Below are 15,468 nucleotides of genomic sequence, written 5' to 3' on the forward strand. Positions count from 1 at the left end.
CATTTGTATGCCATTTGTTTTTCTTTTATTGTATTTTCTATATGTGTTCCAGATTTTTAATATTTTTGAAATATTTTTTTTTTTTTTCCCAAGGACTTCAGAGGCTGTTTCATGGATTATCTTTATTAAAATTTTCTATTTTTCTATATCTTCACTGATTTGGGCTTCTTTTAGGTAATCTGTTAATCATGATTGATACAGCATTTTAATGCTTTCTTCGTGTAATAGATATGCTTTGTATACTTGTTCTATTTCTTGTTTTTTCTTATTTACTTCCTTTCTCCATTTTGCTAGTACAAGGGTTGTTTGAAAGGTTTTGTAAATTTCCAATAGACAGTGACACAATTCATTCATTCATACCAGTGTCAGCACTTATCATCTTTTTCATGACCCCTGGCAAAATTTTAGCCATGTGCGATGCTTAGTTCTTCTCGTTTGGCAAACACGTAAAATGACTGTGTTCACATTTTTTCATAAAAATGGAAAAAACGAGTTTTGTGCAGTGATAAAACACTTTTATTTGAAGAAATGGATTGCCATGCAGATCAAAGCCGAGTTAGATGCAATTCATGGGGACTCTGCACCAGCATTAAAGACTATTTATTTTTGGATAAATGAGTTTAAACGTGGTCGTAAGTCCATCGAAGATGAAGCACATTCTGGATGCCCAACTGAGGTCACTACAAAGGAAATGATTGACAAAAATCCATGTTATCGTTATGGAAGACCGCCGAGTGAAAGTGTGTCAGATTGCTGAGATTGTAGGCAACTCAACTGAACGGGTGTGTAATATCCTGCACAAAAAATTGCACATGAAAAAGCTGTGTGCGCGATGGGTGCTGCGATTGTTGACTGTCAATCAAAAACTCGTGAAAAGACATTTCAATGCAGTGTTTGGCGATGTTTAATCGCAATTCACAGGATTTTTTGCATCAATTTGTGACTGTAAATGAAACTTGGATTCACCACCACACACCTGAGTCCAAGCAGCAATCAAAACAGTGGGCAATACCCAGTGAAAGAGTACAAAAAAAAGTGAAGACCGTTTTGTCAGCTGGGAAGGTGATGCCAATTGTTTTTTGGAATTACCATGGTAGACTATTTGGAAAATGGTAAGACAATAACAGGAGTCTATTATGCATCATTGTTGGACTGTTTAAAAGAAGAACTGAAGAAAAACGGCCAAGATTGGCGCACAAAAAAAGTGCTTTTTCATCAAGACAATGCACCGTCCCACGCATTGGGCAAAATTGCACGAATTGAGGTTTATACTGGTTCCACATCTCCACCATATACTCTGTACTTAGTCCCTTGTGACTTCTTGTTCCAAACTTAAAAATTTGGCTTGGTGGGAAAAAATTTTATTCGAATGAGGATGTCAATGACTATTTTGCACAATTTGACAAATCCTATAATTTTTAGATGTGGCGAAAAAATTGGAAACTTGCTGGACCAAATGTGTAGACCTTGATGGAGACTATGCTGAGAAATAAAGTTGATTTTTTCGAAAAAATTATATTTAACTTATTTTTTTACCAAACTTTTCAAATAACCCTCATATTTCCATTTTAGAAACTACTAAATAGTGATTGGAAAAAATTTCACTTCTTCTGTAAACATGTGCATCTCTCATATATAGAGCTGATTTCTGATTAGTAATGATGTAAGCAATTATAGATCTTGCTTCTATGCCATTCCAAATATATTTACTTATATTCTTTTCATGCAAATTTCCCCATATTTTCCTAAGACATTTGGGATTGGATTATTTCCAACTCTGGTATTAAGATTTCCTGCTATTAATATATAGTCATTTTTATTACATTTATTTAACTGTTTTTTTGTAGTACAAGAGTTTATAGCTCTTGAGGTCATTGGTGCATGCAAGCCACCTTATTGTGTCAAGGTAGAGATACCATTAAGAAGGCTTATGTAGGTGAACTACAAAATTATGTGACAGCAGTATACCAAGGTTTATATATATGTAGTTAGTATCAGGACAGGTAGAAAGTATTGCCTTGAGCAAGGAAGGGTGTTTTTTGAAGTTGAGTAGCTATAGAAGTGATGTGACTCTGCCTGGAAAGGATACAAAAGCATCAATCCAGTGAGAAAGGTCTGATATTGACTGTTAAACTGAGAGTTATCGAAGTTATGAAGAACTTGGGTATTTTTTTTCAAAAAAAAAAAAAAAAAAAGGCCAAAAGTGTGATTTGGAAGCATTAAAATTGACTAGTCTTTGAATGATATGGAGATCATTGTTTAAGGCAATGTATGTTGTGGTGGATATTGAAGCTTGGCATGTTTGACCACTGCAAGTCTCGTCACATGAGTTGTAGGAATGGAGAATGCACTATAAATTGGATTTAAGGCCAGTGAAAGAAGGCAGTTTATGTATATGAGTAACAGGATGGGTGAGATAGCAGAGCCCTGAATAAAAGCTGAAGAGAAAACATCCATCCTCCACCATACACACAGTCATTGATCTCAGAAAATCCACTTACAGAGGGTGGAAGGTAGTCTATAAGATAAGTTTGCTCTGAAGCCCTCAATATCAGACCTTATCAGATGCCTTGATGTCAAATACAACAGGACAAAGTCTCTCCAAACTTTTCCATGTAGCAGAAGTAGGTGATGTAGATGATGAGATCTGCCTGTGGATTGCCACTGGTGGAATCCGTATTTGTAGTTGCTTGGTTATTTGACTGTGTTTTTGATGCTGAAGAAATTGAATATTGAAATATCAAATCTCACACTATGAGATTCAATATTTCTCAAAATTGCATCTTTGTGGTGAATAGAATCATTTAGGATGTAGTTTGGACAGTTAAGATGCTGTAGTAGTCAAATCAGTAATCTGAGGTTCAGTCAAAAACAGGACATTGGGTTTGGATGCTGGCACATGAGGAGTACACATAATTTAAGTTGGTGTTTTTTTACCACTTATTTATTTATTCGTATGGAGTTTCCTCCCTTTTTTCTCCCCAGTCCCTATTGGGGCGAGTTGAGCCTCCTCATGGAGGGTTAAGTATTTATGGCTGTAGATCCATGTGTGTGTGTGTGTTCATAGAGCCGGTTTGCCTGCTTGCGGGATGAAAAACGCCAGATAAACAACTGGCAGAAAAAACCCTACTGCCTGTGCCCAAGACCGGCTAACTTGGCTATGGCTGAGGAATTTCCTCACGTCTTCGACAGGAATCGAACCTGGGACACTCCTTCCCCAGTCATATGGTTGCGAAGCGCACAGCCACTAGGCTAACCATGCGGATTTTTTACCACTGATGTTGGTGAAGTGAATGCTGATTATTTTTTTTTGTAAGGTGAGTTTTTTAATTAGATATATGAAAAGCCAAAGGCTTCAATTCGGCAACATATGACTTGTTTAAGTTAAGGGATATTACATCCCATATCGTTTCTCAGCCGAATAAGAAACTCAGAGTTTCATGCCGAATATAGTAGAAACTATATAAAGTTCGGCGATTCCAAGCGTAAGCAAATACCTGGATACTGCAGCAACTGACCCTTAAGATAGTGCAAGCTGAGGCAACTCATGTCAAAGGTGAAGCAAGCTCCGATCACTATTCTTGATATTTACCCATAATGTGAACTTAGCTCCTAGGAGCTGTATTACTGTTCTACATTATGAGAGAAGGTCACTACCCAGACCGGTTTCAACCTTTATTGAGGTCTCATCAGTAAGTAGGTAGACCAAGTTAATATCAAGTTTGTAGCGAACAGAACTTACAACCCTTTTATGGGTATTGCCGAGAGGTGTCCTAATGAATTATTAGATATATGAAGAGCCAAAGGCTTCAATTCGGCGACATATGACTTGTTTAAGTTAAACAAGTCATATGTCGCAGACTAACCAGACTTCAAACCAGACTAACCTTTCTGAACATTTCGTACAATTTAAATACTGATAACATCTTCCTTGGAGACTTCAGTGTTTAGAATTCAAACTGGTTTCTTTTCTCTAACTTAGTGGCTCAAACTGGAAGGAAAGCCAACTATTTTTGATAATGTTCTGACACATTGCTCACCTACCTAATAAAATACCAGATAATCCTCATCATTCTCCATTACACTGTAGATGTTACATCTACTACTGACCAGTCCAGCCATAATTTTGACCATGTTTCATATTCTACAAATTAACCTTCCTGCAGTCAATCTTAGTTTTGTGTCCTTTGGCATTTCTGTGCTGCTTTTCACTGGTCTGACTACTATTTCTGCTCTCCAAATTCAAACACTTGTTCCAATCAGATAAGTGAAATAACCTCTGCTAGATCAAGGGCCTTTATTCTCATTGCTATTCAAAAACCCCAACCTCTATTCAAGACCTGATTCTTCAGTCAACATACAAGGTAGTCCAGGATAAATATTCAACATACTTGAACATAGCTCAAGTCAAAAAGACTAACTTCTCACTCAGCCTACACTACAACTCATAATCATTAATCAACAAATCCAAAGCATGTTTTATAAAGCCAAATCATGTAGATAATCAAGACAAATCCCTTCCCATTATACCTTAAACTGCGCACAGCATGCCTTGTCTGATCTTTCACTAGTAGGACCTACTGTACTCTTCCATTTCTATTCCCATTAGGATATCATCTTCATTTAACCATATTTCACTTATTTTAATGATTTTGGGGGCGAATAATCTCAATCAATGAAACAATCTCATCTCCCGTATTTCTGATATTCCTGGCATTTGTAAATAAACACAACAGTTCACTTTTAGGTCTATAACCAGTCCTACCCAATCCACTTGTTGGTTGTAATTTTCCCCACTACACCTGCCCATTCCCAATCACATTTATCACTGCTTACTACATATATGAGGGTGGTCTGAAAAGTTCTCAGCCTTGACCATAGATGGCAACACGCGGCACGATTTTTTTTCCTAAGTTGGTACATCTGTCATAAGCATCCATGTGAAATTGCAAGTCATTCTGTCAAGTAGTTTGCTTTATAAAGCTGTCTGAAGCAAAAGTGTTGTCAGTATCCCTTGAAATGGATAAAATTTAGTATTGTGCGGTTATAAAATTCTTTGTAAAAGAAGGTTTAACGCCAAAAGAAATTCATAAACATTTATGGGCACTATTCTCCTTCGTTTTCGACAATTAAGAAATGGGCTGCCATTTTTAAACGTAGCCATACCATCCTTGAAGATGGTTCACGTGAAGGCGGTCCAAAAAGTGTAACAACACTAGAAATCATTGCTCAAGTACATGGTATGGTATTGAATGACCGGCGAGTCAAAGTGCATGAAATTGCTGAGACTATAGGCATTTCAAAAGAATGTGTAGGATATATTTTGCATGTAGAATTGCAACTGAAAAAGCTTTGCGCAAGATAGTGCCACGCTTGCTCACAGCACATCAAAAACACACTCGCATGAAAATCTCTGAACAGTGCTTGGAGCTTTTAGCAAGAATATGTGCATAGATTTATTACTATGGATGAGACTTGAATTCACGATTACACACCAGAATCGAAACAGCAGTCAGAACAGTGGACAGAAGTCGGTTGTTCAGTGCCAAAGAAGACAAAGTTGGTTCCATCAGCAGGAAAGGTCATGGCATCGGTGTTTTGGGATGCTAAAGGCATTTTGTTTATTAATTATCTTGAAAAGGTAAAACAATAACTGGGGAATATTATTTCAATCTTTTAACCAGACTAGATGAAAAAATTCGTGAGAAAAGAGGTTTGCAGAAGAAAAAAAATCATCTTTCATCAGGAAAATGCACTTGCCCACAAAGGTCTTTTGGCAATTGGAAAATTAAGGGATCTGCAGTATGAATTGTTGGAAAGTCCACCCTATTCCCAAGATTTGGCTCCCTCTGGCTTCTATCGCTTCCCGAAACTAAAACTCTTCCTCGCTGGTCAGCGTTTTTCTTCGAATCAAGAGGTGATTGCAGCTGAAGAGGAATATTTTACAGATCTTACTGAGAACCACTACAGGGACTGGATAATGACGCTGGAGCATCACTGGAATAAATGTATTAGTCTTAAGGGAGATTATGTTGAAAAATAATTTTGAAATTATAAATTCGTTTTTTCATTGTTAGGCTGAGAACTTTTCCGACCACTCTCATATCTGCACTTTCTCAACTTCCCCACTACATCCTGATCTGTTCCATTTCTACGCTAATCATCCTCATACATACATTCTTTACTACTTCCAGCATCCACTCTCCCTATGCCATGTCATCCTATACACCCAAGCTCTCCCCCTTTTTACTCCTCCTGATTACTACCAACAGTAGTAGTAATCTGTCACATTACTACTGTTTCCATTTCCAAATACCTATGTCTCTTCAGTACCACTCTCCTGATCTTTCACTTCATCTCTTGCTTGCATCTCACACACACACTGTACTTCCATCTAGCAATGATTTCTCCAGTTATCTCACTCCAAAGCTATTCAAATGCAATCCATCATCAGTATAATCCCATTCTTCCCTCAATTGCATGCCATACATCCACAAACTGCACTCCTCTTCTCCTCACATAGCTCCACTAACATATCATTTATGATTCTGGCTCTCCATCTTAACTCATTATTGTCATACCTCAGCAACATACTAACAACCTTTTCCAATATACTGTTATTTTTCACTCTGCAATAACCTCCTTATATTTGCCTTTACATTCCCCTTATGTCCTAAAATCGTTTGTCTTCACAACTACCACTCTTGCTTATTTCCTCCTTATGTTCAAAGCATGAATTATATCTTACTCATTCTCCCTCCTGGATAGCAGACCTTAATAACTCTCATTAACCAGTCCTCTAACAATGGAATCTCCATATACTACTATTCTTGAATCACTCATCACTTCTTTTACACTTTTTTCTTTCATTCTATTTTTTTTGCACACTTTCATTTGTTTCCACTAAACACCTAATATCATTCTACATATTCTTCATTTCATTTTTCAGTTTGAATAACTGTTTTATCAAATCTTGCATTCTGATAATTTCACTCCTGTAGTCTGGCTACCTCTCATTCTGCTGCACCTTACTTCTGTTTCCTCATTTATACTTCCTTTCACTCCCTTATTGCTTGCTTTTGCTTCTACATTCTTGCATTATTTCACTCCCTGTTGTATGTATATATTTTATGTTTATCTCTCTTGTACAATACATTCCTTGTCTTGTTATGGGAGATAAGTAAATTGGTAAAACATGACCTCCTTTTACCACACCCATTTCAGTAGCCTAGCACTTGTTTACATTTTCTGCAACAAGTTATCAATCTGCCATTTTTATCCATTATCATCTTCTTACCATAACCATTCTTTCTTCTTACCATAACCATTCATTTTGAAAAAAAAAACTCTAGGATGTTTCTTGGCCTGATTGGCTATTTTCTGCTCATATTGTACTTTTGCTGTCCTGACCAGCCTGTCACTCCTTCCTAGACTGCTCTTTGTACTTGTCATGCAGCTGATTATTACCATTATTCATCATATGTTTGTTGCCCCCCATCGTGTCATCTTCTACTAGATTTCATACTATTAATCCTTTCATTCATTCCATTTGACACCTACCTTATTTGAACCTTTCAACCTTCAGAGTATGTGTTGTTATGATGCTGTTAAATAGCTCTTGGTGCGAAGCATCTCTCTCTCTCTCTCTCTCTCTCTCTCCTTTAACTCCTCATTCCACATTATAGCCCCAGGCTATCTGCTAAGCTTTTCATAATTATCAGCCTCATAGTTCCAAATATATCATTTCCTCACAGAAGTCTTCCTATAGCTGGCCACCATCATTAATTTTTTCAGAGATATATTTGAATTAACTTTGAGTGTGTTTAAATTGAGAATAATTTTTAATTACAATTGATTTTTCACAAATTGCCTGATTTCAGTATTCTTGTTAAAATTATGTAATTGCAGTCACTTGTTTCAAGCCATGTTTTGTTAGTAGCTTATATATTTTCAAAATCATGCTGAATTCAAAAGTAAAAAATTTTTACATTAGATCATATATATCAAGAATGCATTTAAAAGTCTTTATGATGCACTTGATTAGATGTCTTAAAATATCCGATACTGTGTAAAATTTCTCTTGTAATTACACTGGCCAACAAAAAAAAAATTTTTTTCTGCTGATTATGATCTGACACTTGTTTTTTACTAATTTGGGTGCGCTGATTTCAAATATCAAACCCATTTTTCTCTATCACGTCAGGATTTTCCTCTATGGCATTTTCTTTTTGCTAATTTGTAAGTTTTTGATAGTTTTAAGGAGGCAGTACTATTTAGAGGATCAAAAGAAATCGATTTTTTAATATTATTTTCTGAAAGTATGTACTTTTAAAAATCTGTTCCTAACTTTTTATCAAGAAATTCAAAAAATTCCCGAAGATATAACCTATTATCCAAATCGGTGCGCAGATCAGAATCGGAGTTCTCACCGCTCTCGCTTGTTAGTAAACGAATAAATGCATAAGAACCTGCAACGGCACGTACTGGCGCTTTGAATGCGAGAGAGGCCGATACCGACCTAATACATTTAGGTGATGAAAAGTAGGCGATGACAACTGCCTAAAACAAATGAATGCCATATGCATCATAGCGGACAAAGAACGATCGAAATCAATCGATCGTGAAAGTATGATGAGCGCTTATAACGTTTCAATAAAGTCTCTGTTTTTTTTTTTGTCTTGTTAATTGCATGTTAGTCGGCAGTGAAAAAAATACATCATGTCTACTACTCGAAATTGTGTCAATAGTGTAGATTCCTTCTGCTACATTTGTGGCAGCTTTACTGTTCCCAGTCAAAGGATTTCGTTATCACTGATTTCGTTAAGAAAGTGTACTTTGACGTAAAAATTGCAGATCAGGACAAGTCATGGGCTCCAAATAAAGTGTGTAAGTCGTGTAGAAAATTTACGACAGTGGAGCAAGGGAAAACGCCAAAAATTAGCTTTTGGCATTCCAATGATTTGGCGTGAACCGAAAAATCACGTAGATGATTGCTATTTTTGTTTAGTTCAGACTTCTGGTTATAATAAGAAGAATAAGAAAAAAATTGTGTATCCAAATCTCGACTCAGCAATTCAGCCAGTTGCTCATTCCAATGAAATAGCCGTGCCAATTTATAAAGGACGTTTACTAACAAGCGAGAGCGGTGAGCACTCTGATTCTGATCTGCGCACCGCTTTGAATAATAGGCTATATCTTTTCGAATACTTTTCGAATTTTTCGAATACTTTCACATACTTTCATAAAATAATATTAAAAAATCGATTTTTTTTGATCCTCTAAATAGTACTGCCTCCTTAAAACTATCAAAAACTTACAAATTAGCAAAAAGAAAATGCCATAGAGGAAAAACCTGACGTGATAGAGAAAAATGGGTTTGATATTTGAAATCAGCGCACCCAAATTAGTAAAAAACAAGTCTCATATAAAAGTCAGCAAAAATTGTGTTGGACTGTGTTATTCACAGGTTGACAGTTATTAGTTATTCAGAAAATGTCAGACCACTGTATAAGTTTACATGTTAATTTTTTTTACATTTTTTTTAGTTTAGAAAAATCTGAATTTAATAGTATCTTTTCCCACTGCTAACTTAAGAGTGAGAAGCATTCACATGTCCAGAACACAATTGAGATTATGGTGTTACTCAACCTGAAAAACATTTATTTTCTTCAATGCTAATTAGAATACTGACATATAGCTTATTTTGTAATGGTTAGTAATATTGATAATTGATTATTATTATTTTTCAAGGAAAACAAGCCACTGTATTCATTTGAAGATAATGGAGATTATGTGTATGATGTGAATTGGTCTCCAGTACATCCATCATTATTTGCATGTGTTGATGGAATGGGAAGACTGGATGTCTGGAATCTGAACAGTGATACTGAAGTTAGTATTGTTTTCTTTTTCTTTTAAACAGTTATTTTATATTTTGAAGTATATAACTCTTGCTGTCAACTTACTGAGTATCACCCAATTAAAACTGTTGTACTCAGTAAATAATTTTTAGTCATTATTTATATACAGTATATTGACACAGAGATAGGGTATGCTTGAAATCCCTTTATATATTAGCTCTACTTATATCACCTGAGATCTCAAAATATTATGGCTATAATAAGAAGAATGCTACACTAGAGACAATGATGTTGGTATCCTAACTTGTATTGTCAACGTTAAGCATTTGTTCATAAATAAATTATGAAGATAACCTTTTAAGAGTAATAATTTTTTCTTCTTTCTCTATTTTGCATAAACTGCTTTTAGTGCTGCTGTTTTTTATCAGCACCATTCCACCGAAGATGGTGGGATGGTGTTGTTAAAAATTTGGTCCTCTTCTGCTTCCCTTTTCCTTTCTTATCCAGTCCTATACTTTTTTTTTCTCCCATCTGTTATGCTGCATTCTTTCTGTACTTTTGGATGCAGTTGTTTATTGGCTTTATTTTACATCTCAGATTTGTGTGTTCTTAATTTTGCTTAATATTGTTACAAAGTAGATTTTTCTCAGTATTTAATTCATTTGATTTTTTTAATTAATGCATCTATCTCTGCTGCATATGTTAGTAATAATTTGATAATTTAAATTAGGCTTAGTGATAATTTCACCAAAACATAACTTAACATAGACATTAGTTGAAAAATAGAAAAACAAAATTTATTTATTTTCCTTGATATGTTTGTTGCCAGTCATCTCTTCCACTGGGCCTCCAATATTTATTGTCACTCTTTTTAAAAAAAAAAAAAAAAACGTTATTTTTATCGGTTCTAATAGTAAGCACTTGAAGCATACTTATATACTATTAGCAACAATTTGGTTAAACTTAAATGCAACAAAAAAAAAAAAAGTAAAATCTCTTTTTTTTTTTTATTATTATTATTATTTATGTCTGACAAGTGCTCAAACACAGAAATACAAAAATATTTTGGAAAAATTTGGAGAAAAGAGCAATGCTAATAATAATGACAAATACCTGTAGGATTCCTACTCTGGACATGGACTAGTTATTACTAACACCATGTTCCAACATAAGAATGTGCATAAATTCACATGGAGAGAAGAGGCAAGTAATAAGAAAAGTCTCATTGTCTATGTTATTGTTGATAGTGATGTTTTCTCCCTGGTGCAGGACACCAGAGTGTACAGAGGATTTGAAATTGGAAGCGATCACTATTTAGTCTTGAGCAGGTTAAAATTGAATTTCATATTGAAAAGAATGACATGTAAGAAAGTTTTAAAGAAAATAAAAGTTGAGCAGCTCTTAGATGTGAACTATAGACTAAAATACACAAACATTATTCAAGAAAAAAATTAAAGAGTTTGAGAACAGGAACCAAACCTTGGAGATTCATTGGCAAGCCCTAAAGAAAACATCAATTGATACAGCCAGAGAAGCATGTGGTGAGGCAGTCTGTAAAGATAGAAAAATCAGAACTCCATGGTGGACACAGGAAGTTAAAAAAAAAGCAGTGAAGGAAAAGAAAAAAGTATATTGAAAGTTCTTGGCGAGTAAGTCAGCTTGTGCCCTTAGAGAATACAGAGACAAATGTAAGAAAACTAAACACTGTGTAAAACTAGCTAAACAAAAGTAATGGGAAGACTTTGGTAAGAACATAGAAAATAAATATCAGAAAGGTGGCAAGATATTCTGGAGGTTGTTGGAAAAGCTCAGAAATGAAGAAAAGAGTGCTGTAAAAGGTATTAGAAATGATAAAGGTGACATGAAAACTGGAGAAAAAGATATCCTTGATGTATGGAGTGATTACTTCAAAAAATTGCTAAATGAAACAAGTCACATACACTGGTAAAAAAAAAAAAAACACTCAATAGGTATGCAATCAGGAATACATATCCATACATGAAGTAGAAAAAAAAAGCATCAAAGCCCAAAGTGTGAAAAGGCAGCAGGAGTAGATGATATTCAACCAGAAATGCTCAAGTATGGGAGTATAAATTTCAATGGCTGCACAGCATAGTTCAGAAGGACGAATTCCAGATGATTGGAGTAGAGCTCTCATAGTACCCATATACAAAAGGGAAATAAAACTGAATGAATTGCAGATGTATTTCCCTACTGAGTGTTCCTGGTATGATTTATGCAAGTATACTTGAGAAAAGGTTGAGAAGGATTGTGGAAGAGAAGCTTGGTGAAGAACAAGCTTGATATTCAGACCAATTGAGAAATGGGAATATAACAAAGATCTGCATTTAAGTTTTGTAGATCTGCAAAATGCATATGACAAGGTGCCAAGAGGAAAGCTATTCAAAACACTACAGTTATATGGTGTCAATGGGGCATTATATCAAGCAATACTTAGTTTTTATTTGAGTTGTAAGTCAGCAGTTGAATTGAAGGAAGTATAGGAAGATGGTTTGATATTAAATCTGGTGTCAAACAAGGATGTACATTTTGTTTATTTCTACGGTATATATTAGAACACAGAAAAATAAGTAAATAATTAATTTATTAACTTATTGCTGATATTTAGCTGGTGATATAACCAGCATCATCAGAGCACAAAACACAGTTTGTCACAATATGCGAGACTATAACAACATAGTGTAATCAATGGGCTAGTTAAACAAAATTGTAGCAGCAACACAAAGACTAGAGTCCTGATTTTGGTGCCCTCTACCTGGAAAAAAAAAATTGCAGCTATCATAAGATTAGAGTCCTAAACAGAGAAAAAACCGGTACTAGTTTTTTCTTAAGATGACTGTCTCCCAGATTTTAGGTGAATTTATACAGCCATATTTGTTGAGATTTGGAGTGTGTTTCAGGGCTTCTGTTGCCTCTAAGAACAATCTCTCTGACTTGTAAGAACTTCTGTGCAGTACTTTTATGTTCTTCCAGTTGATCCTGTTTGCAGGGGTATCCAGAGCATGGTCTGCTAGGCCCGACTTGCCATAGTGATAATGCCAGACATATCTTTTGTGTTTGCTGATGCAGATGTTCACAGTTCTTCCTGTTTGACCGTAGTAGGCTTGATTACATGAGCAGGATACTTCGTAGACTCCTGGTTGTGATAGAGGGGGAATGCTGTCCTTGGGTGAGCGGATAAGGGTTGCTAATTTGTCACACAGTCTGAATGTGGTGCGTAGTTCATATTTATTAAGAATTCTTGCAATCTTTTCAGATGTGCCTTTAATGTATGGGATGGTGACTGTTTTGTTGTAATTCTCTGTGTGTGGGGGGGGGGGGGGGGGGATAGTGTGAGGAGTTTCATAGGGGCGTTTAGTATTTTGTCAAACAGGAAGAACTGTGAACATCTGCATCAGCGAACACAAAAGATACGTCTGGCATTATCACTATGGCAAGTCGGGCCTAGCAGACCATGCTCTGGATACCCCTGCACACAGGATCAACTGGAAGAACACAAAAGTACTGCACAGAAGCTCTTACAAGTCGGAGAGATTGTTCTTAGAGGCAACAGAAGCCCTGAAATACACTCCAAATCTCAACAAATATGGCTGTATAAATTTGCCTAAAATCTGGGAGACAGTCATCTTAACAAAAAACTAGTACCGGTTTTTTTCTCTGTTTAGGACTCTAATCTTATGTGATAGCTGCAATTTTTTTTTTCCAGGTAGAGGGCACCAAAATCAGGACTCTAGACTTTGTGTTGCTGCTACAATTTTGTTTAACTAGTCCATTGATTACACCATGTTGTTATAGCCTCGCGTATTGTGACAAACTGTGTTTTGTGCTCTGAAGATGCTGGTTATATCACCAGCTAAATATCAGCAATGAGTTAATAAATTAATTATTTACTTATTTTTCTGTGTTCTAATATATACCGTTAAGAAATAAACAACATGTACGAGGATGTACATTATCACTTCTGTCATTCATTTTCTGTATGAATCACATTATGAAGGAAAGCTGTATTAAACCTGATATCAAATTTGGAGATGTTAATGGCAACTCTTTGCTTTATATGGATGATGATGTACTTTTAAATAAATCCTGTACAATTATGCAAGATTCCCTGACTAAATTGAATAACTATTGTAATAAATTTGGTATGAAAATCAGCAATAACAAGACAAAGACAATGAAGATAGGCAAAAATATTGAAAATATCAACTGCATTGTGAATGGAGAACCTATAGAAGAAGTAAAACATTTCAGCTACTTAGGCATAATTTTTAGTATACAGGTAAATTAAATATATAAAAATAGACAACAGAATCAACAAAGCTGGTATAGTAGGAAGTCAACTGAATAAATTTATATGAAATAAGAGAGAAATTAGTCAAAACACTAAAGTAGCTAAAAACATTGAAAATATCAACTGCATTGTGAATGCAGAACCTATAGAACAAGTAAAACATTTCAGCTACTTAGGCATAATTTTTAGTATAGATGGTAAATTAAATATGGAAATAGACAACAGAATCAACAAAGCTGGTATAGTAGGAAGTCAACTGAATAAATTTATATGAAATAAGAGAGAAATTAGTCAAAACACTAAAGTAGCTGTATACAAGACAGTATTCAAACCAATTTTAACTAATGGATCTGAGAGCTGGGTTAGAAATAAAACACTTCACCAAAGACTAGAACAGATATTAAAGTCCTGAGAAAGATTGGAGCATGAACAGATGTTATCAATGGCAATATCATATTCAAAACAAGGATATTAGGAAAGAACTTAACATTGTTAGCATCCAGGAATGTGTTAGCAGAGATAATCTCAAGTGGTATGGTGGCACTGAAACAGAATGGGAGAGGAAAGTTTAGCAAAACAAGTGTTCTCTGAAGGTTGGCAGGAAAAAGACCAGCTGGATTGAAAGTATCCACCTGGTAAAAAATGTGTTAGAAAACAGAAATATAAGATCTGATAATATTGGAGTCTTGACAGATAACAAATTGATTTGGAGGAAAATTGTTGACATGAAGTTAGTAATAATATAAGTTCTTCATGTAGTACTATCATAATATCCTGTACACCCCTTGAGGGAACGTGCTAGGAAATTGATGTTGGTGATGATGATGAATCTCTATTAATCAATGAGCACAAGAAAAGAATAATGGTTACAACAAAAGTAAGTTATGAAAGTTGAGTTTCTCAATATTGCCAACCAAATTGAAGAATGTATTAAGTAGTACTAAAGTCCCCTTCTTGCTCCCTACAAAACATTAGAGAAACTGAATGTGCAATATTGATGCAGAGAGAAGCACATAAAGCATCAAGCATATTCATCATTACAAACCAGGCCCTTCTAATTATTGCTTGAAAACTTTCCATGGAAGTGTTAGAAAGGTATCTGATCTCTACATCATACCAAGAAATGGAATCAACATATTTAAGAAAGTGGTTAACTAAGTTGTAGGTTGGAAATTGTAATTCATCATCATCAAATTTCTGGTGTGTTTCCTCAGGGAGGATACAATCATATGTAATAGTGTAGTGCTATCATAGTATTCTTTATAATACTATGATAGTACTATGTGATTAAGTTTG

The 15,468-nt window shown here is 35.1% G+C and overlaps 1 protein-coding gene across 2 annotated transcripts in view; it reads left to right on the plus strand.

Annotated features, from left to right (window-relative positions):
• The window catches only part of LOC150093788 (cytoplasmic dynein 1 intermediate chain 1-like), a 479,575-nt gene that overhangs the window by 420,251 nt on the left and 43,856 nt on the right, over positions 1-15,468 (plus strand). For both annotated transcript variants that reach the window (XM_090413194.1, XM_090413193.1), the window contains exon 14: positions 9,751-9,891. In XM_090413194.1, the coding sequence (XP_090269320.1) occupies positions 9,751-9,891 (141 nt within the window). The remainder of the gene's footprint in view (positions 1-9,750; positions 9,892-15,468) is intronic.

This window comes from Typopeltis vanoorti, chromosome 23, assembly GCF_054136105.1.
Source record: "Typopeltis vanoorti isolate ZY-2024b chromosome 23, IOZ_Tvanoo_1.0, whole genome shotgun sequence".
Classification (NCBI taxonomy): domain Eukaryota; kingdom Metazoa; phylum Arthropoda; class Arachnida; order Uropygi; family Thelyphonidae; genus Typopeltis; species Typopeltis vanoorti.